The 26,392-nt window shown below is 49.1% G+C and overlaps 2 protein-coding genes across 4 annotated transcripts in view; both read left to right on the top strand.

The window, feature by feature from the left end:
* On the top strand, window positions 1-26,005 carry LOC308199584 (uncharacterized protein). 2 transcript variants are annotated; one of them, XM_080603942.1, is made up of 5 exons: window positions 1-5,672; window positions 15,118-17,218; window positions 18,162-18,283; window positions 21,218-21,528; window positions 23,047-26,005. In XM_080603942.1, the coding sequence occupies exons 2-5, from the start codon at window positions 17,051-17,053 to the stop codon at window positions 23,055-23,057; spliced, it is 612 nt and encodes a 203-aa protein (XP_080460068.1). In that variant the 5' UTR covers window positions 1-5,672; window positions 15,118-17,050; the 3' UTR covers window positions 23,058-26,005. The 2 variants fall into 2 exon arrangements, with proteins under 2 accessions (XP_080460068.1, XP_080460067.1); XM_080603941.1 differs by lacking the exons at window positions 1-5,672; window positions 15,118-17,218 and adding an exon at window positions 10,072-10,790 and having other exon boundaries at window positions 24,536-26,005.
* TBL1XR1 (TBL1X/Y related 1) overlaps window positions 25,571-26,392 on the top strand; it is a 111,589-nt gene continuing 110,767 nt past the window's right edge. For both annotated transcript variants that reach the window (XM_080603935.1, XM_080603936.1), the window contains exon 1: window positions 25,571-26,123. The gene's annotated coding sequence lies outside the window, so the exon portion shown is untranslated. The remainder of the gene's footprint in view (window positions 26,124-26,392) is intronic.

Below are 26,392 nucleotides of genomic sequence, written 5' to 3'. Positions count from 1 at the left end.
AGGAGGCCAAGTGATTTGGGCCAGATTCTGATCTCACTGCCAGCCCCGTGCGACTCCACCAAGGTCAGCATTACCCCAGACGTGAGCTGAGGTGAGCAAGTCTGGGTCTGGCCCCTGGTCATCACGGTTTCCTGGAGCTTCACCGTGGGCTATTTTTAAAGCGACCGATGTCCCGTCTGGTTGGGATTCTTGGCGCTGTAACGTCCTCGCCGGGCACGTTACTGAACACCGAACGCTGCAGGAGGACGTGGGGGATCCCAGCACCGGCAGGCGTCAAGTTCCAGCCATCCCCTGGCACCGCAGCTCCTGGGGTGGGCATGGAAGTGCTCGTCGTCCTCCTCCTCCCTTGTAGCTGTGAACGAAACCTCTCAGCTTCTGTCCCATCTGTCTGCCTCGTGCCTCCCGGGAGCAGCCGGCGGAGCGACAAGGGGGGCAGCGCACAGGCAGCGGAGCAGCGTTAGCGAGCAGCCTCCCTGACAGAATACGCCGAGGACAGAATCCCCAGCTAAATATAGAGCCGAGCTGGGAGAGAAAACAATGTGGCGATGCGGCTCCTTCGAAATTAAGAATGAAAATCTTCAGCTGCTGCTGGTTTATGACCCCGGGCTGCTCACAGCGAGCACGGTATGCCCAGAGGTCCGGCCTGCCTCCGGTACACGGCACGGAGTGGCACAGGAGGGAGAGCGCTGCTTTTATTAGCACTTGGCTATCGGTCAGCAGTCCACGCTCCGCAAATAAACGAACGGGCTGGGTGCATGTCATCCCAGTTCGCATGTTACAGAAATAACACTGGACTGGAACCAGAGTTAACACAGCTGAGGTCTGGGATGCAGCTGATTTTGAGAGGGAGGATGGCAGAGCCTCGTTAGGTGAGGCCTGCCTTGGGGGGCAAACCTGATTTACAGCTCAGTGCGTCTTCTGCACTCGGATCTCCCCGCTTTAGTAGGTCGTTCTCCCACTTCGCTTCGCAAGATACTTCCTTTGGAACGAAGAGACTTGGAAAAGGTCAAGGGTTAAATGAATGTTAGATTCAGTCACCTTTCCAAGACAAAAATATTACAGCAATAGCATGATGGAGAGCGAATACTCGCCCGTGAAGGTTACACACGGGGGACCCAAGCACTGTGCCTTGATGCTGTGGTGAAATGACCACGGCAATGCCGTAGGTCCCAGGACCTCAGTTAGGGCTGGCTCCAGCTTTATGCTCGCACTCACGGGTTGCTTTGCTGTTTTGTTTTTCATCCTGTCATGATTCTCTGACTTGTAAACAGAGGTCAGGCGTCGTTACTGGAGGCATTAAAACACTCGCCCAGACGGTCTGGCAGTGTCAGCACGCAGGTTCCTCCTTTCAGGAGTCTGTCACCAGCAGAACACAGAGTGACTCAGGAGCTTTCTTGAAGAAAGCAAACACTGCCTGAAAACACGCGCGTGCCTGCTTATCTGCTGGGCCTCCGCGGGAGCTTTGAGCCCAGTCCCTCTGCCCTTGCCTCGCAGGGGCCAGCTTTGTGCAGGAAATATCACTTCTGTAGAAAACGGCCACCTCCCTGCCTTTCCAGCCTGAGCAGAGCAGGGGCACCGCCGCTGGGCTCCCCATGATGCAGGAGTTGTGCAGCACGGTGCGGCGTGGGGCTGGTGCCCTTTTACTCCAGACTACTGCTGGAGGGAAGGTGCGAAGCAGCTGTGCTGCGCTGGGCCGTACAGGCTGGGCAGGCTCCTTCCAGGTGAGCAACTCTTAGCCTGGGATTAAAGCCCGTGCGGTGTCATGTGTGTATAAAGTCATCTGTGGCCCTACGAGTGCGCAGCTAGCTTGTAATGGGCATGTTAATAAGGCTATTAAGGTTTACAAATATTCTGCTCTTCCTTACAGTTTATAATTTAATTAATTGCCAGTTAATTGTCTTATTTTCCCCCTGTGATTGATGTCACTGAGTGGGATTAGGCAGCATCAGATGATAGGGAAAGCGGGAATGAATGCAGCATCCTACGACGGTACGAGAGGAGATGTTTTTATGGACAAATCCTTTCCGACATGGATGAGTACCTCAATGAGATATCACCGGGTATCAGCTCGATACATATTGTAATGGGATCATTAGCGGAGGTACCAGCTGTGTGAGGTTTGTGTTCACAAACCATGGGTAAGTAACAGGGAAATATTGGCTCCTTGGAAATGTTTGCCAAATGTAAATCCTTCCCTTTTTACACAGCCAGCGCTCGGTTTGTATAACGTTGGATAATACTCCACGAGGCCCCGGGGACTGCTCCGGCTACCCCTGCAGTCGGTAATGGCAGGGGAGCCTTTGGCTTCTGTGCCGGAGGAAGGGAACCTGGGCTCTGCCTCAGAGCTACCCGAGCAAGCCAGCAGCATCGCTGCTCCTGGTGCCCAACGGGTCGCTGAGCTCCGGGTTGGCTTTTAAGCTGCCCTCTGTGGGGTACAAATCTGGAGGTGCTGCAGAAGTACTCCAGAGGTTTTGCTTTCTCTGAGCCCTTCTGGGGGACCAAAGGCAGCCCGCTCTGGCATGCCTCCAGCTCCCAAAGCCCGCAGTGGTGCCAAGCAAGGGGATCCGGGGTAAATGAAAACCCAGACCTAAGTGACTTTTGACCAGACTTTGATGTCATTTCAGCAGAATAAACCTGGAGCAATTACAGTGGCTTTGGCGTGAGTGAGATCAGATTGTGAAACCAGGCTGAAGAGAAAATAACCCATGTGTGCCTGCCCGGGTGGGCGTGCAGTGAGTTAGAGCCCCTGCATAAATCAGCACACGCTAAGTAGGTTATTTCTGAGGCTGTAATCAGAACAAGGAGTCAGCCAAACCACATCTGTCTCTTTTAATTCATTCCTTCCATTTTGGGGACTTCGCCTTCATGAACAGCTATCAGTGATTACATAAAAGAGATTAGCTAACATTTCTGCATAAATCAAGGCCGGCGCAAGATGTTTCCTACAGGCGTTGCGAAACCCGCGCCGGGCGGAGGACACGATCCCCACCGAACACGGCGACGCTGCCCTGGCCCAGCAGCAGCTCAGGGGCCACGGACAAAACCTTCGTGCTTCTCCAAACAGCCTTGCAAAAAGCAGATCCGACGTGTGCGTGGAGGGGAACGGTGGGCCCTGGGTCTGCGTGGTGGTTTTTTTTTTTTTTTTCCCTGTGAGCAGATCTTCCAGCCAAGATACATGACAGAAACAATGAAAGGAAGAGAGGGGCAGGAGAGCCTTATTGTAAACCAGATTTCCATGTGTGAATGCAAATCAATCTTGCTGTTAAGGAAAGAGCCAAGCCAGAACGTGTTACATCTCCTCTTTTAGCACAGTCGCTAGCAGAATGTCTTGATGTGAACGCTGTTGTGTGACTCAACAAATCTTCGTGTTTGTTTCTTTTTTTCCATTTCAAGGCAGTTTCATCATTTTCCTCTGCTTTTTGCTCTGTTACCATGAACGGTGAGGGTGTCATAGGGTCAGGGACTTGGAATTTTCCTTTCAGTGTTGTCTCACTGCTCGTCCCCTATTTTTCCTTCTCTTTTTGCTACAGGTCAGAGCAGATCTATGCTGAGATATAGGGGAAGGCTCAGCCCTTCTCTCCCATTCGATCTGCCCCAAGTGGTCCCAGTCCCCTGACTGCAGAGCATCTGTCCCTGCGCTGTCCTTCCACCCCATCGTCTGCATCCGAGCTTCCCTGCTGAGCCTTCGAGCCAAAAATACCAAAAGAAGTCTCAAGTTTTTCATTCCTTCATTTTTGAGGAACTGAATTCGAGACCCCGCAGCTGAGTTTCAACGCTGCCAAATATCAGTAGCTCCCATTAGCTGCTGAGTACTCATCACTTCTCAAAGTCAGGCCCAGAGTATCTCTTACTGGTATTTATTACTTGGAGTTGTGCTTAAAACCTTAGCAAGACCTGGGAAGAACTGAAAAGAGGAAGATTCACACTCCTTTCTTTCCAGGTGCAGAACGGAACTGAAGTACAATTTAAGGTCTGATGTTTAAATGCGTGCTGGCCAGCTACCATGTGGGAAAATGGTAGTGATGGAAATATGTGATGAAACCAGCTACCCACGGGCATTTAGTGCTTTCAGAAAATAAAAGCAAAAAAAAAAAAAGCACAAAGATGCCCATCGCCTGTTGAAATACATGCCCAGGAATATATCTGGAAATAAAGCTGGTTCTCTCCCTCCATCCTCTGATCTCGAGCATCTTTCAAAATCTGGCCTCCAAGTGATACACCCAGGGACGCGTGAAATCAAACTCTGAATCTTTATCTCCTCCACGTGTGCTTCTCTGCGCTGCAATTCACAGCACAGATCCGTTCCTCACCCGGACTGGTCTTGGCTCGGTGATCAACAAGACTAATCCCAGAAATAAGGATACTGGCCAGGAATCACAGAGCGGGGGGAAGATGTGGCCCCCAGAAGTACGCCCCCCCCCAGCATTGCCCCATGGCGAGTGGTGTCCCTGCACAGACACAGACACCCTCCCCTTCTCCTCCCATCCAGGCTGCAGCTGGCCTTGGATTCTCCCCTGATGTGTGAAGAATATAAAGCTGTGCCCCTAATCCTTGACCTGTGTTGAGGACCACGGAGCTAGTCGTTTCTGAAACAGCACCCAGAGAGAATCCGAGACCTTTTCGTGCCAGCGGTGTAGCAGGGAGGAGAGCGCCTGGAGAGACCAACTACCCGTATAGTGAAGGGAAATCTGAAGTTTCCCCTCCGCTTTCTCGTGCATAGCAGCATCTGTATGCCTCATTTCCATCTTCACAGCTCCAGCAATTTACATAATGAACATTTGCAAAGCCTGAGATCTGGGTTCACTTTGTATCGCATTTACTGTAGATGACCTTCAACATATCATCAGAAAAGTTTCCCAGGCAATTTTCCCAAAGGGTATGAATGTGAAGCATAAGACCATCAGGAAGGAAGAAAAGGGAATAAAATCAGATTTCTGAGATACCCATTATTCTAAGATATATTTTCTCTTCTACAGCAGGAAAAAAATATTTGAGTTTAAAAAAAAAAAAAAAGGAGTTTTGGCCTTGCTTCTTTAAAACCAGTGTTGGTATAAGGCCCATCAATAAAGTAATTTAATTAGATCTGCAAAAAGAATATTTCCATAACAGAATGCATTTGAAGAAATGTTAAATTAAGGAAAAAAATATAACCAGAGAAACAATTTTATTTTTATTCTTTCATAAACAATGGCTGTAAAATGAGTTTATTCATTTTGGCCGCCTGATCAAGTACTGAACAAGAAAAAAATCTGATGGCAAATAACAGGGCGGTCAAGGCAGAGATTCAAGACCTAAGACAAATCCTGACCTCAGGGGTCAGAACTGGGCATCAGGGTAAGAACGAGCACCTGGGGGCAGTTGTGCCTCCTGCGAAGGTGTCAGGTGCAGCTCGGATTTCTCCTAATAGGGCTGCAGTAAGCACAAGGTGATAAAGCAGGAAGGGAGGCCCTGGCCTGTTTTTGCCTCTGACACCCATCCTCAGAGCAACATCTTCTTCAGCCACCTTGCAAGTGGCAGCAGAGCGTGTCTGAGCCCTGGGGCGCTACAGCTCCAATGCTATGCTGAAGTTTACGTTATACCAGTGTGGAGCAGCAGCAGAGAAACTGCTTCGGTTGTAGTCTGGGTGCTGGATAAGGACAACTCGGGGATAATCCCTCACCTGACGGCTGCCCGTGAGTTTTCTTTTCTTTTCCTGTTTGGGCTGTCAAGCTGGTTATCGGTCACTGAAGCAACAGAGGGTGCTCTCAAAGGAGAAACACATTTTGCAACTATATTTGTATAGAAAATTAGTAGAAAGCTGAATATAGAGATGTCCTGGTGATGAAGGAAAGGTCTCATGTCAGCAGTCTTGAGGCTCCTCACATAAAATGGATGTTATACACTACCATGATAGGCATGCTGGAAATGCCTGAAGTAGGTAAGTCTGACACTGTTCCTGCTGCTGTAGGCTAAGTTTATACGGAGTATTGCCCTACGCAATAAGCACAAGCTGTTAGGAAGAATTTTGGACTCCTTTGTTTTAAGATAGTGCCCTGTGTGTTCTCCTTTCTGGGCAGATTTGGGTGTTTACCTGCTGTAAACATGTGGCTGGTGTTAGCTTGTAGTTTCTGACCTCAGGTGTGTTGCAAGATGTTTATCAGTGTATCCTGCGTGGCTCCGTGTTACCAGAATGGGGGCAGTGTAGGGGCAAAAACTGCCATCGGGTGATCTTTACCAGCGTACTTCCTTCGGTGCCTTTGGTCTAATGTTATCCTGGGGCAGATGTAGGTTCTCTGCAACTCCCCTGTGCACTGTCATAAAATGGCCCCAACCTGCTGTGGAGGGTTGCTGGACCTTCCTCTCAGATTGCCAGCTTTTAGTCTGCAAACCGTGAGCAGAGGCCATCAGAGAAGCATCACGCTGAACCCATGGAGAAAGGGAGAAAGTAGCAGCGTGTGCAGCTGGGGAAGCTCGTCCTTATACTTAGGAATGCTTCCTCCTTTCATCCTTTTTTTTTAAGTACTACCATATAGTGTTTAATAATTCAATATATACATAATCCAAAATAAACAGACTAATTAACCTTTGTTTTGAGAAATCTAATTAGTTAATGCATAGTCTCTGTTCAGATTCCAAACAGTTTGGAGTGGGAAAGGTGCCATGGGCAAAGCATGACAAAATATGTTTAATGCTGAGCACCTTCAATTATTTAAGCAGAAATGTGGGCTGGATCAATTAAAAAAAAAAGTAATGCAGGCATGTACACGCCAAAATAACTGCATGCGGTGTTCCCAAACTCTAATCCTGCAGCAGAATGGTAAAACATGTCCACGTGTAAAGCAACTGCACTGAGGTGGGAGTCTGGTGGCTTGGGAGCAGCTCTGCTGTTTGCCAGGAACCCCCAAACTTTCCTGCTGGAGCTCGGGAGGCAAGAGAGGGGAGGAAGGAACTAAAACTCTGGTGCTGGCAGAGATTGCCCACCCTGGCTGGGTAAAGCTGGCTGTTGAATCCCTCTCTGCATCCCAAAGAGACGATGAATTCTCTGAAAGGTCAGATGCTGTGCTCTGACTCACTAGTACTAGTCTTCTACAGCCCAAATGCCTTTAAAATATATTACTGTGTGATAACAATTTTCCCCAAATGCTGGAGTTTTAATACTCTTCCCCAGCTGAACTGTAAATAAAATTATTTCCTAAGAGCACTTATTTGAGCTTGATTATTAAATACGTTGCCAAAATCTGGTCGGTTAATATACTGGCTGCTACTTGAGCTGAAGTATCTAGAAGACAAAGAACGAAGTAAACGAAAAGGAAATCAACATTTTGCTAAATTGCATGTTTTTAAAAATCCTATAATTGAGGCTGCTACTTCATTTCCATTTGTAAAACAGATTGAGTTCCCCTTCCATCTACTAATGGATTTGGTTTATCTCTGATACTAATTGCAGCATTTGCATGGCTTGCACAGGCTGCTTGTGACAGGACGTTGAGTAAGAAAAGTCGAAGTGCTGCTGCTGCACTCTGGGGTGTCATTTAGGAGTGATACTTGGCACCGAGCTCTGCTGAACTTCAAGCCCTTGTTCTTCTTCCCGTGGCTCCAAAGTCTGGGTCAATCAACCAAGATAAACTTGTTAATTCGCTGTCAGGATTATGCGCCTCCGGTCTCACTCGAGAAGCAGTGGGAAGGTTCAGGTGATAATAAGGCAATACCAGACAGTCTGGATGTTTAATTAAACTTGTCCATGCCCGCTTTGACCTAGTGATTGGGCTGGAAATGTCACCAGAACAAAGGTTGCTCATGAGGTTTGCACGTGTGCCTCTGCTCGGCAGGGCTCGTTGCAGAGGAGGGGTTTTGCACCATTTCTCCTTGTTCTTTCACATTGCTGTCGGGAAGGGAATTGTGTCCTGAAGTTCTGGGGGGAGAGAAAACACGCTTTTTCTGAGATGAGTAAGCCTTTTCTTACAACCTGCTACAGCAGATCAGCTTACACACATCTGAATTAAGCAACATGTGTGATTCTGGGCCTCGGGTCTGGTGGTAAGCGGTGAAAACACACTGCCTTCAATGCAGCCAGTGTTCAGCTCCTAGCTCAGCTGCTCCAGAGCTCAGGTACAAACTGTTTTATTGCTGAGGTGGGGAGGGCAAGCAGCTTCCCAGAGCCTGTCCCCAGGAACGTGAGCTGTATCAGCACCCGCAGCAGCAAGCGAACCAAGGGCTCACGGTTTGGCTCCCATTGTTCTGTTCTAAGTTTACAAACAGAAGCTTTATCATTATTTTTAAGGCGCTCATGAAAGCAATCCGTCAGATTCCCAGGGAGTTCAGCATGGCAAAGAAAGCCCCAGCTACAGGGTTGCCTTTGTGGAGCAGGTCCGTGGGCTCGCTGCCATTCGCACAGCAGGGGAGCGTTGTAATAATGACACCAACATCTACCAGATGTCTTCTGGAGGATTTTGTTTCAAGATGCATGGCTGCTAGTTCACAAGAATGTGTGGGGGGTTTTCTACCCTAATATACATGATTTGTTTAAAAAGTTTGCAGGTGTTAGGATTTTTATTGAAGTCAGATCTGAGAAATTATATACAGTCGGTGAGGTAATGCTTTCTCCTCTCAGACCAGAGCAGGGAGTACACACAGTCTGTATTAAATAAAGGGCAGCTGTGTTGCCAGCACAATTTTATACATCTGAAAACTAATGCCAGCCATACCAAGCCAGCCGTCCGTTCCTGCAAATCCTTGTAGAGAGCAAGAAAATCCACCGATCGCTTGCTGCTTTCCTCCGGGAGCTTGCATGGCAGGTCATTCCCATGGCTGGTGGTGGTGGCGGACCCCTTGCTGCACCCCTGTTTGGGCTGGCCCCACATCTGGCCGGCTGAAAGGAGCCCCAAGCCCCCGGCTCTTCCCTGCAGCTGTTAGGGTGCAGCTGGGGGGCTTGGGGTTTGGGGAGCAGGACAGCTGCTTCTTCTGTCATCACTTCATGCACGGGTTTTGTTTCTTTTCCTCTTTCTCTGGGCTTGGTTCAGCTGCTTGCTGAAGGCCCAGAGAAGCCTGTAGAGATTTGAGATTTTTTTATGATGATGATGATTTTTATATAGGTAGGTTGTAATGTCAGGATATGAGGTTGAAAGGGCAGGTCTGAGTCAGCTCTCTGCTGAATTCAGAGTATTTCCTTTCTGTGTGGATGAGATCCAAAAACTTATCTCGGTTCAATAAGCCCCACTTATTTCTGATGCTCACTTGCATAGACTTTGAATCCGTTGCATCTGCAGAAGAGGGCTGGTCGTCTGGGTTCAGCACAGCTCTTTCTTAAGAGGCTGGGACATGTGCGGTCAGCAGGGGAAATGTTTTGGGGTGGCAGCTGAGGTGGGCCATTTTATTTATATATAAATAAATATATATATGTATTCTGTATATGTAAATACTATATGTATTGTGTGCTGTGTGTGTATGCATGTACACACAGCTGCAGAGGACAAAGGTGCTGCAATTTGGGGCCCCTCTGCCTGAGCCTGCTGCACCCCACAGTGCTGCTCCTGCTGTCCTCTGTGTCCCTGGGCCTGAGCTGAACAAGTCCTGTGGGGTTTCTCAGCCACCTGAAGTAAATTTCCTCTTATTTCCCTCCAGGCTGTCTTTTCCCCTATTGCTGAATTTCACTCACCATAATGATTTTGAGAACACCATTTTCAATTTCCTCTACGGAGCTGAAATTAATACTAACTTTATGCCACTGCATAGCCGAGCAGGGCTTTAAGCATCCACCAACAGTGTGCATATTTCAAAATAATGTAATGGCTCCTAAGTCCCAATACTGCTTAAAACCACTGCTGTAGCCCACTGTAAATGCTGGAGGTGCCTGTCTGAACTGCAGCACCAGGAATAACAGCCCCGGCGGTGCTGTGTTTGTGCCCATCATGTCCCACGGGGAGCAGCGCTTTGTTACCGTGAGGGGCACAAGGCCGGAGGGCATGCAGGTGCCTCTCCAAGCTGGAAGTGTCCTGTGAGCATGGAGTCTGACAGACCCATGGCTTTGTGTGTGAGGAAGCTCCTTGTGACTCCAGGTGGAGTGAGGCTTTGTGAGCTCTCCTCACATGGAGGCCCAAGCCGCAGGAGAAGCCACATGAGGTAGGCTGCAGCGCTCCCCATGCTGGAGTTGCTGGTGGGACAAGACTTCTGCTGCTCCTCTGGGAGACTTGTTCTCCATCAGTCCTCATGGCAAGGAGCTTCTCCTGCCAGGAAGGGCTTCCTTGCTCACAGTGCTTTTGTCTTTTTTTTCCCCTCATCAACTTAGGGCAGCTCCTCTCCTCATGTGGCTGGCTTCCTCAGTCCCCAGGCCTTGTGGGCAAATTTTTGAGGTCAAGGATTTCAACTGGGCTAAGACTTGGGTTTGTGCCCTTCTGCTCATGCCTCGCCCCTTACAAGGGAGATCGCCATGTTTTGTCTTGAGAGAGGTGGGAGGAACAGAGGAAAATACAAACCAAAACTCTCTGATTGCCAAGAGCGTGTATTCACCAAGCCCATTCACTGCCTTGGGCTTGCGATTTTGACTGTGTTTACAGAGGAGCAGAGGGATTATAAGAATCTGTGCGTGTGAAAGTACACAATACCTTAATTACGGCGAGCGCTTTGTGATACGGTCTAACAAGAGCTAATGGAGCACAAGAAAGCGGTGGAAAATGTTAGCGAGATCTGTCAGGATGTTTGTCTTGCGGGCTGATGTGGCTGATCTCACCTCCCAGCGCAGCGAGGTGCGCGCCGGGGCGAGGCGATGCCCGGGGCCGGCAGGAGGATGGAGCGGAGGCACGGGGTGTGCCGAGGTATGGGCAAGGTGGAGGAGCACTGGGGTCCTTGTGGCTACGCTCTGCAGTGGGATCTGAGCTGTGTGGGTGCTGAGAGCATGACTTGAGCCCGAGGTCAGCTTGCTGTCTTGGTTTATAAGAGATTTTGCTGTGTCCCAGGGCTGCTCCGGCTTTTCATTCATGCTGGAGCTGATGGAGAGCTGTGCTTAACCAGCATTACACTGCTGGCAGGGGCTGCTTGTCGGAGCAGGAAACCACTCCCTTTATCCTTGCTTGATCTCTAGGAGTGAAATATGCGCAGTGCCCTTGTCGACAGTAAGAGCCTCGTATGGGGGGGAAGAAGAAATATTAACAAGCAGGCACAGATGTTTACCTTTAACTTCTCACTTTCCGTGGACTTGGGAAACCAGGGGGGAGAGGAACTAAGGGTGAGAGGTCTGCAGTGCAGGAGAAAAAGCTCTCTGAAAGCCTGTGGAGGCTGTCAGATTGAATCTGTATTTCCCCTGGTATTGCTTTGGCTTTTCTTTGGCCCAGCATTATTTCTATTGTTATTTAAACTTACCATTCCATTAAAAAGAGAAAGATAATTGCTTTTTCTTTCTTCTGCCTGAGCTTCTCAATATGATTAAGATATAGAAAACAAATGACTGGACATAAGGATGATGTAATGGGCAGAGACAAGCCAAAGTCACTGTGGCCCCGTTTAAAAACATGGCACTTCTCCAGGATCTATTTGTTTCTTCTAATACGGTGATTTGTTTTTATATATTGCTCTCTATAATTATCATCACACTGTCTATTCACTGCCTCTACGTTCAGTGTAATATAAATCTGGAATTAGTCTATTGAAGTCAATGTCGGATACATTTGCTTTAACAGCTAAACTAGGTTTTAGTCTCATTTATTCTACTGTAGCTCCAAAATGACTCCACTGAAGCAAATACAGCCCCTCTCTCAATGAGGTTTTTCACAAAGCCCTTGTTCTGCTCCTTGGCTACACCTTCCACCGTGGTGCTGAACTGGTGCTGAGCTGCTGTTGTAGCAGGTTGTAGTTGGGGATAGCCACGGTGCTGGGGTGCAGCTGGGAAAAGCAATGCAAGGGACGGGCTGCAACTGACCAACAGCCGCGAGCTGGGAGCCCATGCCAGAAATGGGGTGGTCGTATGGAATCGTAGAATCATTAAGGTTGGAAAAGACCTCCAAGATCATCTGGTCCAACCAGAGGTGTTCATCCTGGAGCTAAGCAGCCTGCTCTGGGACCTCGACTGTTATCTGGGGGAGTGGGTGCTGAGTTTGGGGTCATCGGTGAGGTGGAGAGGCTCGGGGAGAAGGGCTAAGCTTGGGGAAAGCCACAGCAACTCTGTTGCACGAGGAGATTAAGGGGGCCGCAAACACGGAAGGCGGCGCTGAGGGCCGGGGAAGCAGCGGGCCTGCAGCCAAGCTGAGGTTGAGAAAACCTCTGCAGGCTGGAGAGCGGCCAGGGCAGCTGGAAGCCATCGGAGCCGCAAGGGCCGTGGTGCGAGGTCGGCGGCGAGGAGCGGGCTTGGCCTCCGCAGGGAGGCTCCTGGGCAGGCGGAGGCAACGCGGGCTGCTGTGCTGCGCTTGATGGCCGTGGTGTTACCCGCCGTGGGAGTCATTTCCATCCAACACGGGGAACGTAACTTTTCAACCTCTTCCAGTTTTCATTTCTGGCAATCCGGAGAAATTCTGATGTAGCTCAGGGCAAACTTCGGCTTTTCTTTTTCCTTTCTCACAGGGAGGCTCTGCACACCTGTGGTTGCCCAAAACACACCTCAGACTTCTGTTTTCTCCATAAACTTTTTTTGGTAGCTGTGCAATAATTGCATTTTACAGCTATATGCTATTATTTGATAAAACAGCTGGAAAGAAGCTATTTTCTGATTTTCAGATGCCATAGTTGGTCTCTAATGCTAGTTTTCACTGGTGGTTTAACAAGTTCTTAGAAAACCGTTCAACTTCCCCCTTAGTACTAAAAAGGTAAGCGGCAGCTAAAACTTACCAATAACCATCCAGAGAAAAAAAAGAGGCTTAGAGATTTTTTTTAGAATAAACCCTGTTTATATCTTTTTTTTGAGATGACACACAGATCACCTCTACCCCAAGAAGAAGGAGAAATGGTTAGCATTCCTTTCTACCAGGCTTAAACTGGAGGATGTAAAGTTTTGGCTGAAAAGTTGAAATGTAAAGATTTTTGGGGAGAAAAAAAAAAAACTTTCCATTCAGAGCTCATAGTTTTGATTTGGAAATTTACCCAAGGGGGTCTCTGGGGGGCTTTGCTGGCCTGGCCTTTTGTCCCGTGCTACCCCACAACGTCCTCTCAAACAGGAACAAAATGTTCCAGTCACTGCACCACTTTGGGGATGAGGTAGGGCCTAGGAGCTGTTTTTTGTTAGACAAAAACACTAAGTTTCCATAGGAAAGCAAGCCTGTCTCATAAGATTTTTAGCTGAGGAAAAAAAATCCACAATATTGTCAGAAAAGATTGTTCCCGCTGGCTGTGTGCATCACTTCAGAACACGGAGAGCCTCCGTGCCCCCTCAGCGAGTGCCCCAAACCAGCAATATCCTACCGGCCGCTCCCCATTAGCATTCACACCGCAGCCTTTCTCCCTGCTCCTGTTCTCAGATGACATTTAAACCTGTCAGCAGTTCCAACTGGTGTCATGTAGTCTTTGTAACCAATGCAAAAATTGCTCTCTTGCTTCGCGATGGCCTCTAAAAACAGATAAAGGGAGGGAAAGAGGATGGCTAAGCATGGACGTAAATACTCTGAAATGCCTGCGTGCTGCTATCCCTGCTGCTGGTCTGAAATCTTTTCCACTGCTCCTTCCCAGGACGTGCCTGCTGAGAAGTCGGGCTGCATCCCTAGACCAGCTGAAGGGTCTCCTCTGGTATCAGTGGGGTTTGGGCAACGCCTGTGCAGTCAAATTAGGAGTCGCATAATTTAATGCAGAGCAGATAAAAAGAACCAACACGAGGCAGAGGGGTAATCCCGCTTATCCTGCGGCGCTCTGTGGTGGATGAGAGGTGCCGGAGCAGCGATGCCTGGTGTGCCACGAGGCCCGCCAGCTCTCAGGCAGGTACCTTGTGGTTCTCCTGTGCGTCCCTGGATGCTTTAATTGGCACAGCAACAGCTCCCCTGCACGGGAGGGGTTTTCTTCTCCGTGGGTCCTGAGGGCATCACAGCCACCCTGCAGAGGTGGCCCCAGAGGGACATGAGCCCAAGTGCTGGCAGATCCCCCGCAGCTGGTGGTACTGCCCGGAGCCATGTGCTTTGCTCCTCTTTCCCACTGACCCCTCCTGATTTCCTGGATTTGTAGGTCATTAAAATCAGGGAAAACATTGGGGTTAGGCAACTTTTGGTCCTTGGACTTTGGGCAAAGTGTAATTTGTGAATCCGAATGCTTTCGCTGCGTGGAGAGGCTCAGGTTGTGCTGCTCAGCACCATGGGGGCTGACCCCAGAACGGGCAGCAGCCAGGGCTGCAGGAGCTGGGTGCCTGCTCGGTGATCCCGTCAGCTGGGGAAGGGCACTGAGAGTCCAGCAGAATGCACCATTGCTGCAAACAGCAGAGAGCAAGCTTGGTTTTCTTGCACCCCATTTGGCTCTGAGGAGGGGCAGCCTCCACTTTAAGCCTTGGTCGAGGTTTCTTCCATTCTTAGTTCTGGGACCTGGTTATAGGGTAAATGTTCTTTAGGCAGAACAGCCGATGTGTGTGCACGCAGAGCCAGTGCCCGCGAGCACCTGGGCGTGCACTAACGGGGCTTCGAGCTCTGTGCATGCAACCGTCTGAGTTGCTTTTGTTTGGTACGGGCCCAAATTTGACCGCTGGTAAACAGCAACGCGTTCTTGTTTGTACAGAGCGGTAGGGGTGATGGACGGTCCGCCTGCCTGTTTCCATTTACCCACGGTTAATGTAGCCAAGCCTGGAGTCATCTGTTTTTGTAAAGCTCACAAACAAAAACTTTGTGTTGATGTTTTGGTACCAAGCTCAAATATGGGAACAATTTTATTCTCAATGCCAGCATTTCTGATGTGAGAACTGAAAGGCGTCCAGAAACGCTGCCTTTTCACTGAATATTCTTCGGTCCCAAGATATAGCATTTTTAAAGCATTACAGAAGCAAAAACAATTCCAGTGCCTTGAAAGCTTTTTCTACTGACTCTGCTTCACGGAAACACTGACTCAGGGCCAAATGGCTGATTATATCGTATGATGTAACAAGGAGTTAGAAAGCTTAGTGGAGAATTAGAATAACGCGCTTTGTGTGTGCCTGTGTGAAGTGGAGGGGGGGGCACAGCGTTTATTAGATTTTTTTTTTTGCAGCTATGTTATTTGCTTGCAAAACTCTTGCAGGCCTTGTTGGAACAGATGGGGATTTGGCGCGTGGCAAGGTTTTAGCTGCCGAACTGAACCAAAGGTCGGGATCTTCTCGGCTCCACAGAGGGCTGGAACATCGGTGGCCTCGCTGGGGCGTGGAGGGAACGAGCACCGCTGCTGGTAGGAAGGAAAGGATGAGCAGTGTAACACCTCGGGCAGGGGAAGGAAGGATCCGGCCTGGCCTCTGTCGTCACACGGAGCTAAAGGCTTGGGGTGGACGTTTGGGGTTTTGGTGCTGAGGTGGCTGGTGGCAAGGTGCGAGGCAGATTTCTTTTTGCTTGCTCTCCTGGTCCTGCCCGTGAGGAAAGCCATTAACTGCAAGCGTGAACTCTGAGATGAGTAAAAATCAAAGATGACCCAAGTGCCTGGAGGCATAAAAACAGCTACTGAATTGTTCAGCTTGTTTAATGAAATGGAGCAGCGCGAAGACACAGTTCACATACAGATTTATGTATGTGAATACAACAGCACCGGCGCTCAAACATTCCACGGAGCTGGCTGCAAATCCCCAAATGGGAAGCCTGGCTGCCGTCAGCTGTTCAGAGGAGATTTGGGATAAAAAGTCCCATCAGAAAACCTGCCCTTGCTGTAGTGCAGCACTGGCAGAATGGAAAGGAGCCCTGGGCACGCTGCGATGCCCACGGGTCTGGTGCACGCCGGCAAGGTGCCTGGCCCGCCAGCTCCTGGGGTCTGCCTGCGGTGCTGCTGGCCTGATCGAGCCTCCTGGTGCTATCTCGGGCTCGCCGCTGCCTTTCTACATCAGAGAGGGGTGCGTGAGCCTCCTGGCGCCGTCCCAGGCTGCCTGACCTTTGCTGTGCTCGGCACTAATCGTCGTCTTGCCCTGAGTCACAACTTCCCGTAACATCGCAGGGAAAATCCCTGTCCCCTGCTGTACCTGCAGGACAGACAGGGCTACGAGCCAGGTCTGCTGCACTTTGCTCCTGCTTTCAAAATCCATGTATCCGTACATACACCAGCCTTGGGAGACCTCCCTTTGCTGTCCCATCATGGATCTTCCCAACTCCAGTGGCTCACCGGACAAGATGAAATGCCAGCACTGAACTATATTTGAAGCTCGTGGCTGTAACACCAGGTTTGAATGCTGGTGCAGGTCTCTAGGTCCTTAATTTCCTCCTTAATGGATTTTCTAATGCGTTTGATGAATAAATAGGTGCTCAATAGCAAGCTGAAATACCGTTTGCAATCTTGGACTTGAAACGGCCTTAATGTTGCCATTATTTGTGTTTACAGCAGTCCTGCGGAGCTCGGGGAGGTGGAGTACGTGCAAATGTTAAAATTGCCAGGGCCCAGAGGCGTGCAGCAGCACCAGCCCAGGCTGCCGTCAGAGAAACAACTTGAGTGTGTGCCTGGCTGTAAGAGCATGAATGATCCCATTGACTTCACGTTGGCTACGGATGCGACCGGAGCTGAATGTACGTTGTGTTTGCGGGGAAAGATGATCCAGAAGGAGCTGGCCGCACAGGAGACCGGTGGGGGCTGGAATCGGTGTCGGCCTGCAGGAGAGGGAAGGCAGAAAGGCTGCCCTGGTGGCAAGAGCTGCCAGCGCTTCGTGGGCTCCTGCTTTGTGCAGATGCTGCGATCCCCGGCAGCGTCCTGCCTCGAGCTGCCGGCCCCGGCTGGTCGAGCAATTTGAGCCTCTCGGTTTACAAGTACCACGTTCGTGCGGGCACAGCAATGCGATTACATGTTCGCATCAATTTGTGTAAAGTTGGCAGCATCCTCAGCGAGTGTTTTTGTCCCTCCAGCTTCTAAATGGCATCGCTGTTAGCAGCAATGCATCATCGTTAGCAGCGAGACTTGAGAGGGATGCGCGAGCAAAGTGTGATACTGCTTCAACCTCTGGAAGTGCGGTGTGATAATGAATCAGGCACGGGTTCGTCGCTTGTCCACGTTATTTGGTGGAGAGCAGTGCAATGGAGCAGGCCTTTTGTTACACTGCTTTAGTGAGCTGTCCCCTCCGGGGCTGGGACAGCCGCAAGCTCTGCAGTGCTTCCCACGAGTCTCTGGCTTCGTGCTGCAGCACCAGGTACTGAGAGGTCGGCGCCGGCCCAGAGACACCAAACATCCAGCCCAAAGCTGCAGTCCCTCAGCCCTCCCTTGCCCAGACCTCACTGATTTCTGGGTCTCGTCCTGCGGCTGCTTTGAGGGAAGCTGTGCTGGCTGCGGCGCTCCCTCCACTGCTGTGCTTATGTATTAATAAGGGACGGAGCTGGCGGCAGGGCAGGGCAGCAGCAGAACGCATTTGTCTTGCTGTCCAGCGAGCCACGTAACAAACAGCAATGCCAAGTGTAATCCTGCCTTGGTTAAAACTGTTGCTTTGGTTTGTCATCGTTCATTGTTCGGAATACAGCTGCTTAATGACAGGATGTGGTAAATGAAGTTTATGTCCTCGTAGGCTTTAAAATAAAAATTCCTGAACAATGGAGGGGAAGGACGCGCTTGCACAGAGCAGCCTGCCTGTGCGCTGAGCCGCAGCCCCGCCGGAGCTCCAGAGACAGAGCTTTTGCTCTGCGCTTTAAAAATAACCTGCTGTGTAAACCGGGGCAGCATCCGCGCCTCGGCTCTGCTTACGTTATGCGGCTGCTGCAGCTGCCTCTGCCCCGCGCCTCGCAGAGCGGGCCCCGTGTTTGATAGGAAGAAATGGAAAATAAAAGACAAATGCCACGTACCTGCATGGGGACGCTGCTGCTTTGCAAGCCCCCTTGTTCAGCTGGGCTAGCAAATGATCAGAAGGGGAAGGGAAGGAATTGGCCATAAAGACTGGGAGCAAGTGGGACACGGGCAGAGGAGACTTCGTTAAGCAGGTAACAGGAGGCAGCCCTGGCACAGGGGAAAGCCGGGGTACGTGGCACAAGGTCCCTGTGGGTGACAGCCGAGGCCCCGGCTGGGCTCTGCTCTCATCCCACTGCTGGGGCAGGGGTCGTGCTGGTGCTGCTCTCGTTTTTACAATGATCTTCACTTCCATACAGGCCATGATGCAGGGCCCCCGTTGGCGTGCTCACGGCTCATCCCTGGCGGCGCAGGACGGCAGGCGGGCGCGTGATCTTTGCTCCTGGTGGGAACGCTTTCATCCGGGTACGCAGCACATTAGGTAAGCAAATGGGGAAGCTGAGGGGTTTGGTGGGAGACGCTTTTCATCCAGGCTTTAAACTAATTTCTGGCCTCAAATAGCAGGCACAGCCCTTGAAGAACCACCAAGGGCTGGGATGCGGCCAACGAATCTGCATAATTGCCGGCCCATCCCATGCTTCATTCTGCCTCTAGAAATATTCTCCCTCCTCTACATACGTTTATTAATCCCTGTCCTGAACTGTGTGAAATCACTGAGGAATTTGCCTGAGGTTCCTCTCTGCCAGCACTGGCCCAGGGCTTCTCAGCAGCATAAGCAAAATTAAAGGAGGTTCTGGGGCTGGGATGAAACCACCCTGGCTTGTCAGAGGGAGGAAGAGAGGAGTCACGGTGCTGAACTTGGTGCCCTCGGTGCAGTAAGAATGGAGGAGCTGCTGAACCTCCCAGCGGCGGATTTCCCACATCCCTGGGATTTTCCGTGTCTTAAAATCTCAGCTAAATATCACCTTTTTTTTAGGATTATTTGATATATTCCTACAGTCATTTATTAACAACAGATCACTGCCACGTTCCTTGCCACTCTCTTGGTCCCAAAGTTGTTCTCTATTTTTTGTATCCCTTGCAAATTTCTATTTCCAACGAGCCTACTGTTATCTCACTTTTGCTATTTTAAGTTCCGTGGCACAAAAAGGCTGACTCACAGAAAGCCGTGTTGTAGGAAATATTGGCTCAGCTGAGGAAATAATTCTCAGTTCATTCTTCCACCATGTGCTTTAGTTTTTTTCTGTCCTTTTTTTTCCTGTCTGCTGGTCTCATGTTATGCCACACATCTAGCTAGCACTGTGAAAGATGGAGAGCTATTTCTAATACACACAGCACTGGTCTACAAAGTCAAATGTCTCTTTCTATATATACCCTAGAGTGTTTTATGTACCTGCTAGAAATGTTACACAGAATGCTCACACAGCTCATAAAATTTGGTCTTGTATTGGAAATGTTTTGTGGAAATATGCTGCTTAATCTACTGCAGCAATTCACAGTTAATGTTGTCACAGTGCGCATTGGAGGTTGTGAATGAAGATTATAACTGGCTCAGAGGAGTTTGATACGTTATCAGAAGTCCTCAAGAATAAAGCTGAAAGCAATGGATGTTCCAGAAATGTAGAAAATTCCCCAAAAAAAAGGGGACAGCCAGGAGGCCCAAGCAAAGTCATCCTTCTGGTTGGGCTCGTGTTGATCCCGTGGTCTGTTGAGTACCTGCAAACCCTGTCTCAAAGCTAAGGGACTGTATAAAACAAAGCCTGAACCGTGCCAGGGTGTGCTTTAACTGAGTGTTAAGCACATCAGTGAAAGACAGATCTAGGATTAAATCATATCTCAATAGGGTGTGAGGGGAAGGAGGTGTAAAAATAAAATAAAACAAAAAAAAAACTCTATTTACTTCACAAGGACTTTAATCACTGCAGCAAGCTGTCTAATAAACTGCAGGGTGTGCTTTGGCCCTGCCATGTAGTTCATTCATTTTAGGTGTAATCTACCAGAAAATGTTCAATGTCTTCTAGATATGGATATGGCAGCTATCTACAGGAAAGCAGTTGATACCAATAATACAAGAAAAATAAGGGACTTTTGAAAGTACCTATTGATAATTTTTTTCCAAACCTTTTTGATACTATCATTAGCAAAACCTAATTAGAAGGTGGTTTTCAACAATTGCTGTCCTCCGGATATTAAAGTATAGCCCTCGTATAAATAATATTATCATCTTTAAAATACTTTGTAATAAACACTAATTTACCCTCCCAATTTTCTTGTGAGATTAGATAATTATGCGTTAACAATAATATCATCATCATTAGTAGCCGTGTTAGTCCTCTCTTTATAGATGGAGGCTCATGCACTGATAATAAACAGCTTGCTGAAGGCCACATGAGGAGTCTTTCAGGACTCTGATTAGAGAGCAAACAGTCCTGGCTCCCAGTCCTCTGCTCGCATGGAGAAGGAGAACAATGTTGGTATAATGAGAGAGAAGCAGGGGCTTAAATATCAGCAAGAGGAATCCTCCTCAGATTGGCTGGGTTCTTGCACTGCAAGGAAATATCAAAGCGTTATGTGACAGAGATAAAGGTAAATATCTAATAGATTTTGCACCTTTTGTACTTGTACTTTTATTTAGTAATTATGCCAAGTAATGCAGATAATATTATGAATCACGATGGCACTTAAAATGCTGAATTTTTGCAACCACATCCTGGCCCCGTGAGATAATCCATTTTGATCTCGAGCTGCAGCCAGGTATGTCTTGCTTGAAACTTCAGAGGTGTGTGATAGCTGCCAGCACCGCACCCTTTTTTGTAATGTTGTTAAAATAAAACATGTTTGGATTTGCTCAGCCATTGTAGGATGCAAGATCGGAGTTACAACTCTGCCATGAATGCAGCCTTGCCGTGACCATGTAGTTAACAGGAGCCTTCTGTAGCATTTTTGAGAAGTAAAATTTTTGCCATTTTAAGGAATGTGGATATTTACACATTTAACTGTAAAACTGAAAAAACGCAATCCTTTGAGAGCAATTAAAGCCCCCAGATAAATGCTTTGCCGTGCCCCAATCTCAGCTCACGACTTGCAGGAGCGTCGAGGCGGTGCGACCTTGTGTTACTGGGCTGCTCGCAGAGCACTTGTTTTACCACAACCCGCCTGCTGTCACGGCACCCATCCCTCTGAGCAGCACAACTCGAGGAAACAACCCTGGTTCGCCCTGAAACTACAGCTCCACAGGACTACTGACGCCGCCTGGGCTCAGCCCGTGGTGGGAATGTGTTGCTTTCCAGAGTCGGGTCTGTATCAGCTTCTTTCTGTGTCGTTCACTGATTTTTCTCCTCCACAATTGTGTGAAACTTGTGTTTTTTATGATCTTGAGGCTAGTTTTTTTTTTTTTGGGGGGGTGGCTTATAAGGCTGCTGGTCCCTTTTCAGAGCAGAAAAGGGAAATTGCTTGCATGCAGAATGGCCAGGACCAGTGGTTTGTGCCCACCACAGCTCTGTAGGACACAGAAGTTGCCTCTTCCACGCCTCGTAGCACCGTGGTTTCACAGCAGCACTGAACAGGCTCTAAGTGGCATAGATCATGTGAAATTTCTGAAAAAGCTGCTTCACGGACCTCACAGTTCCACCGCTGTCTGTGAACGAGAGAACATTCCCCTGGTCGGGCCCTTCCTCTGCTCTTGCCATTTACTCCAGGCAGCAGAAGTCCTTGGGATTGATGCAGGTAAGCATCAGTTGAAACCTTTCTGTGATCAAATCTTCTCTGTCTTACAGAGATCTACAACATATTTGTGTCCGATACATTTAAAGCAACTGAGGGAAATAAATAATGCTTCATTGCACTAATCACCAGCATTCCATTTTTTTACCATTTATATCGACTGACTACTAATCAATTTGTACACCGACTTAGTGGCATAAGATGCTCCCTGCCCACAAACAAGTCCCTTTCCCAGCCCACCCTCTCCTGCAGTCACTGGAAGGAGTTGCAGAAGGAATAAAACCGGTGCCTTCGGAGTGGTGAGCTTCCATTTTCTCTCCACATGCAGTGTCCCTCCTCCGCCCACCAGCCCACGGTGGGATCAGCTCAGTTCTTCTATTTAAGTCAACAGGATTTCAGTCCTGCTTTTTTAAATATCAGGTTTGACTGGGGCTTGCCTGCATATCAAAGGCAATATGGTAATTTTTACGAGGGATAGGGTTTGCCCTGGTATTGGCCAGACTTGTCCCTGCTCTCCCTGTTGCACAATGAGGAGCTGAGTCACTGTCATTTCTCACCCAGTAAGTGCCTGCTTTTCACTGGTGCTGTGTTCATATAGCACGGGGTCATAGCGCACTTACTGTAACTGGGGGAGTCTTTGCATAAACAGGAGCTAAAAATGAACAAAGAACATTCCTGGTCTGCTGCTATTTATTTATGCGCTGCCATGCATGGGAAGTTTCATTCTGGCACCTAGGTTGCGTGGTGGACTGGGCTCGATCCTGCTTTTCTGAAGTCAGTAATCTAGTTCCTATTGACGCACTGCTATCTCATTGAGCCTTTAGTTTCATCCCAATCTGCAAAAGATTTATGATTAGATATTATACAGATTTAACACAATACCATGGCTTTTATTATTTGCGGGAAAATGTTAATAAAAAAACAAGTATTACAAATGCATTTTAATCCCTGAAGTGATTTTTTGAGTAGAACACATGAATTATTAATTGTTGTTATTGTTATTACTGCAATGCATACCTATCTCACAGGACACTGTGAGGATTAATTAATTCTTGTAAAGATGTAAAAGGCCATATAGGTGTCAAGGGTTATGACTAAAGTGCTTTGAAAATGCAAACCACTCTGTGAGTGCCAAGTATTATTATTTATGGAGTCCAGGCAGTGTGCTTGGTGCTGTGCAAACACTGGTCCAGTTATTGCAAATATTTGCTTATATCTGCTTAGTAGGCCGAGCACTCACTGTTACAAGTAATTTAAACTATTTTAAGGGTATACCTTGCAAATGTGGCTGTGAGAAGACTTCCCAAAAGTTGGAGTGACAGGACCACGGAAAGTGAGCAGCTGTGTTACTGAAGCACTACAAAGGCCCATTTTTATTCAAACACGTGAATGAACCAAGACTACAGATCCAATTCAATTCTACATCCAGAAGTTCGGGTTTGGTCCTGCCTTTCTCACTTTGGGAACAGAAACACAATAGCAATTGTTGTTTAAACTTGTTTCTCCTGGCTTAATTTGCAGCCAACCCTTAGGCTCAGATCATTCACTGAACAGCCTGTCGTGCTCCATAGCCTGTTCAGCTGCCCTACGTCACCCATTCTTAGAAACCTTTGAAAGTGAGAACGTCCCTCCTGCAAGGCTCTGGAAATCACCCCAGAAACTGTGTGCCCAGCTGTATGTTTGGGCAATGGAAATGTGAAATCATAAGCTCGGCGTGGGAAGTAATGCCTTTGTGTGGCCTTGTGAGGTATTCACTGAGCTGGGGCCTTAGTAAAGTTTAAAAAAAAAGGAACAAAATTGAAAGGGTAAAATTATTATTTGTAGATATTATTTGTATATGTTATTTGTAGAGTGTACAGGACATAAGATTTGGGGCATAATGCTCAGGTAATCACCCAATCCAGCACACAGTAACAGCAAAAGCGAAAGCCTGGCACACTGGAGTCGTGACTGAACATTTGGTGAACAGTAGACCATGGAAACCTTCAGCCAGATGACTTCAGCTCAGCATGTTGTTGCTGCTCGGCAGATGGATGGGAAGACAGTGTTTGTAATTTCTGTGGGCCAAACAACGCACACTTGAGGGGTTTTCCCTCCTCCGTTTCTCACAAACCTCCTGAGCATCACACCTCCTGTTGCTATTTTGTGGACTTTTTGCAGCCCCTCCCATATCCTTCTTCAGGGCCGGGTGTCCCACACTCCCTGACATGAGGTCCCTTATCTTCCCTTTTCCCTTAGGCTATGTGCACACTCCCATTCCCCCTTCCTCCTCCCACTGTTACTGCTTATCTTCTTTTAACAAGGAAGTAAGTCATTGTGAATATCAGGAGGTTAAACTCCTTTAGAAGCATGGACAGATCTGAGATTACCCCGTAGGAAGCTGTTAATTAGTCCCCTGCCATTTCTCCCCCCCCCTTTTAAATTTCTCAACCTTCAGCAAACTCGTCAGGTTTGTCTACAAATGACAACAACATTCTTTGAAATTTTGAAATTGGATATGGTCTTCAAAAATAATTGCATCTTTTCAACCCATCTTTTACTTTACCATCACTGAGAAGAGAAAGTTGCCCACTTGGGCCATCAGGAAATATTGAACTTTGAGGGGTTTGCAGTCACAAACACACTCCCTGGCCTTCCAGAGAGGCTTCAGTTTCCATGTATAATTCAGTCAATTTCAAGCAAACAGACTGAAAGCTCAGATCTTTCTCAAAATTAAACAATTTTGCAATGAAAAAAAATCAGCTTTCCGCAAATATTTAAATATTATTCTTCATAAAAGAATAAAAAGCGTACGGGCCTGACCCTGAAAAAAATGAGCCCTGTGAGGTGATCCTACACCCAGAGGCCCACCCATCTGCTCTCATCAAGGTTTTGCGGAGTAGAAGGGTCCCATCTGCTTGCTCTAGAGATAGGGCTAGCACGATTCTCCAGCAATTTTGAGCTCTATTTAAAAATAAATAATAAAAAAGTGCTACGTTTGTGGCCCATCTCTACACTCTGGTTTTTCCAGGCACCGTGAAGGCAAGCAGTGTGGAGACGTGGCGATGTGGAGGTCCCGCTGGGGCAGCGTCAGACCTGGCCCCGTGTTTGTGGGGTGCCTTGGCACGAAAAGGAGCGGCACCCGGTGCTGCAGTCGGATCCGCGCAGCGTTTGTGGTCACTGCCAGTGCCGGTGGCAGCACACCCGCGCTGGACCCACGCCCAAGCACTATGGCAAGAACATTTTTAAGATGGAAAGGACCGCCCCGCGATGGATGTGGTTTAGATCAACAAAGCTTGCTTTAAAAAATAAACAAACCTGCGATACAAATGACAAATGGCTTTTATGTTCTAAAAAAGATCAGCACGCAAGTAGGACGCATTATTGTGGAGGGCTTTATTCAGCAAATAAAATTACTGGGGTAGGTGCAGTAACGGGGCTGTAAACGTCGAGCTGCGCCGGACCCCTGCATGAAGGCAGCCCAAGGCCATGCCAGCAGGGAAGGCCTCACCAAAAGCGAAGCCGCCAGAAGTGAGACGTGTCCGGGCTGCATTTACAGGGCCGTAGTGGCAGCGAGGCACGATTAAAGGCTTTCCTCGAAAATCCCCGTGAGGACGGGGCCGCAGCGCCCGGCCCCGGGGCCGCCGCCATGGCCTCCCCTCAGCCGCCTCCCCTCACGCTGCCGGCCTGGGGAGCGCGGGCGGCGAGGAGGCTGCGGGAGGAGGAGGAGGAGGGGAAGGAGGAGGAGGAGGAAGGGGAGGACTGGGAGGAAGGGGAGGAGGAGGAGGAAAGAGAGGAGGAGAAGGGGGCTTCCGACCCCCGCCTGCGCAGCGGCGCGGCCGGGCCGCGGGTTCGCGTGGCCGCAGCAGGCCGGCCCCGCTCCTCCTCGCCCGGCCTCCCCTGTCCCTGCCTCCCTTCCCCGCCGTCCTCCTTTCCCTTCCCTTCCCTTCCTCCCCTTCCCTTCCCTCCCCGGCGGCCGCCGCTCTCCCCCCGCTGCCATTTCCGTGCGGCTGGCCACCCTCTGCCGGCGCGGAGTGTGTCTGCGAGCCGTTGGCTGCTCCGAGCCGTTTGGCTCCTTCCCTTAGTAACAGCTTTTACATTCTGCCTCAATTCCTCCTCAATCTAAATCACACACACACACACACAGATATTACTTTTTTTTTTTTTTTTCTTCCCTTCTCCCCTCCTTCCTCGGGACTTAATCTCTAATCCCCCCTCTTTCCCCACCCTCCCCCTCCCCCCGCTCTCTGGCTTGGGATATAATTGAATATCACAGCACTATTTGGTGCCTGGTGCTTTTTTTTTTTTTTTCTTCCTCCTGTGCGTGTGTGTTTTTTTTTTTCCTGTTTTTTTTTTTTTTTTCCTCCTTGTGGACACCTCAGCTAAAAAAAAAAAAAGGCAAAAAAAAAAAAAAAGACTTATACATATCCGTGCGTACACACACACAGAGACATGTGCATGTCGGTCCGTATGGCTGTATAAAAAAAAAAAAAAAAAACAACCAACCACCACCAACAAAAAAAAAAAAACCCAAGCACCACGGGAGCGGAGACAAACAAGGGGGAATTTCTCTCGCCTCCGTGCCCGGGGGAAGCAGCCAGGCAGCCGCCACCCGCAAGGTAAGGACCGGGGCGCTCCGCCGGGCCGGGCCGGGCCGGGCCGGGGGGCACCGGGCGGAGGCGGCTTTGGGGGGGGGGGGGGGGATGGGTGAAACCTCGTGGAGCTCGGCCCCCCCGCGTTTATTTTTTGGTTTTGGGGTGGTTTTGGGGAGAAGGGGGGTGTCGCTGCTGGGGGGGGTGGGGATGGGTGTGGGGGTTGTTGGTGTTTTTTTTATTTTTTTTTGCAAATAGCTCCCTTCCCCCCCCCCCCCCCCCAGCTCCGAGCCGCT

Source organism: Anser brachyrhynchus, assembly GCF_964034855.1.
Source record: "Anser brachyrhynchus genome assembly, chromosome: 9".
Classification (NCBI taxonomy): domain Eukaryota; kingdom Metazoa; phylum Chordata; class Aves; order Anseriformes; family Anatidae; genus Anser; species Anser brachyrhynchus.
The sequence above is the reverse complement of the archived record's forward strand: the minus strand, read 5'-3'. Positions and strand labels throughout refer to the sequence as shown.

Bases quoted from the DNA above. Each gene is read 5' to 3' on its own strand.
- LOC308199584 (XM_080603941.1), top strand. From the start codon at position 10,650: ATGTTAGCGAGATCTGTCAGGATGTTTGTCTTGCGGGCTGATGTGGCT. The intron at 10,791-18,161 runs GTATGGGCAAGG...ACTTCCATACAG, and splicing joins GAGGCACGGGGTGTGCCGAG to GCCATGATGCAGGGCCCCCG. The intron at 21,529-24,535 runs GTAAGCATCAGT...TGGTTTTTCCAG, and splicing joins AGTCCTTGGGATTGATGCAG to GCACCGTGAAGGCAAGCAGT.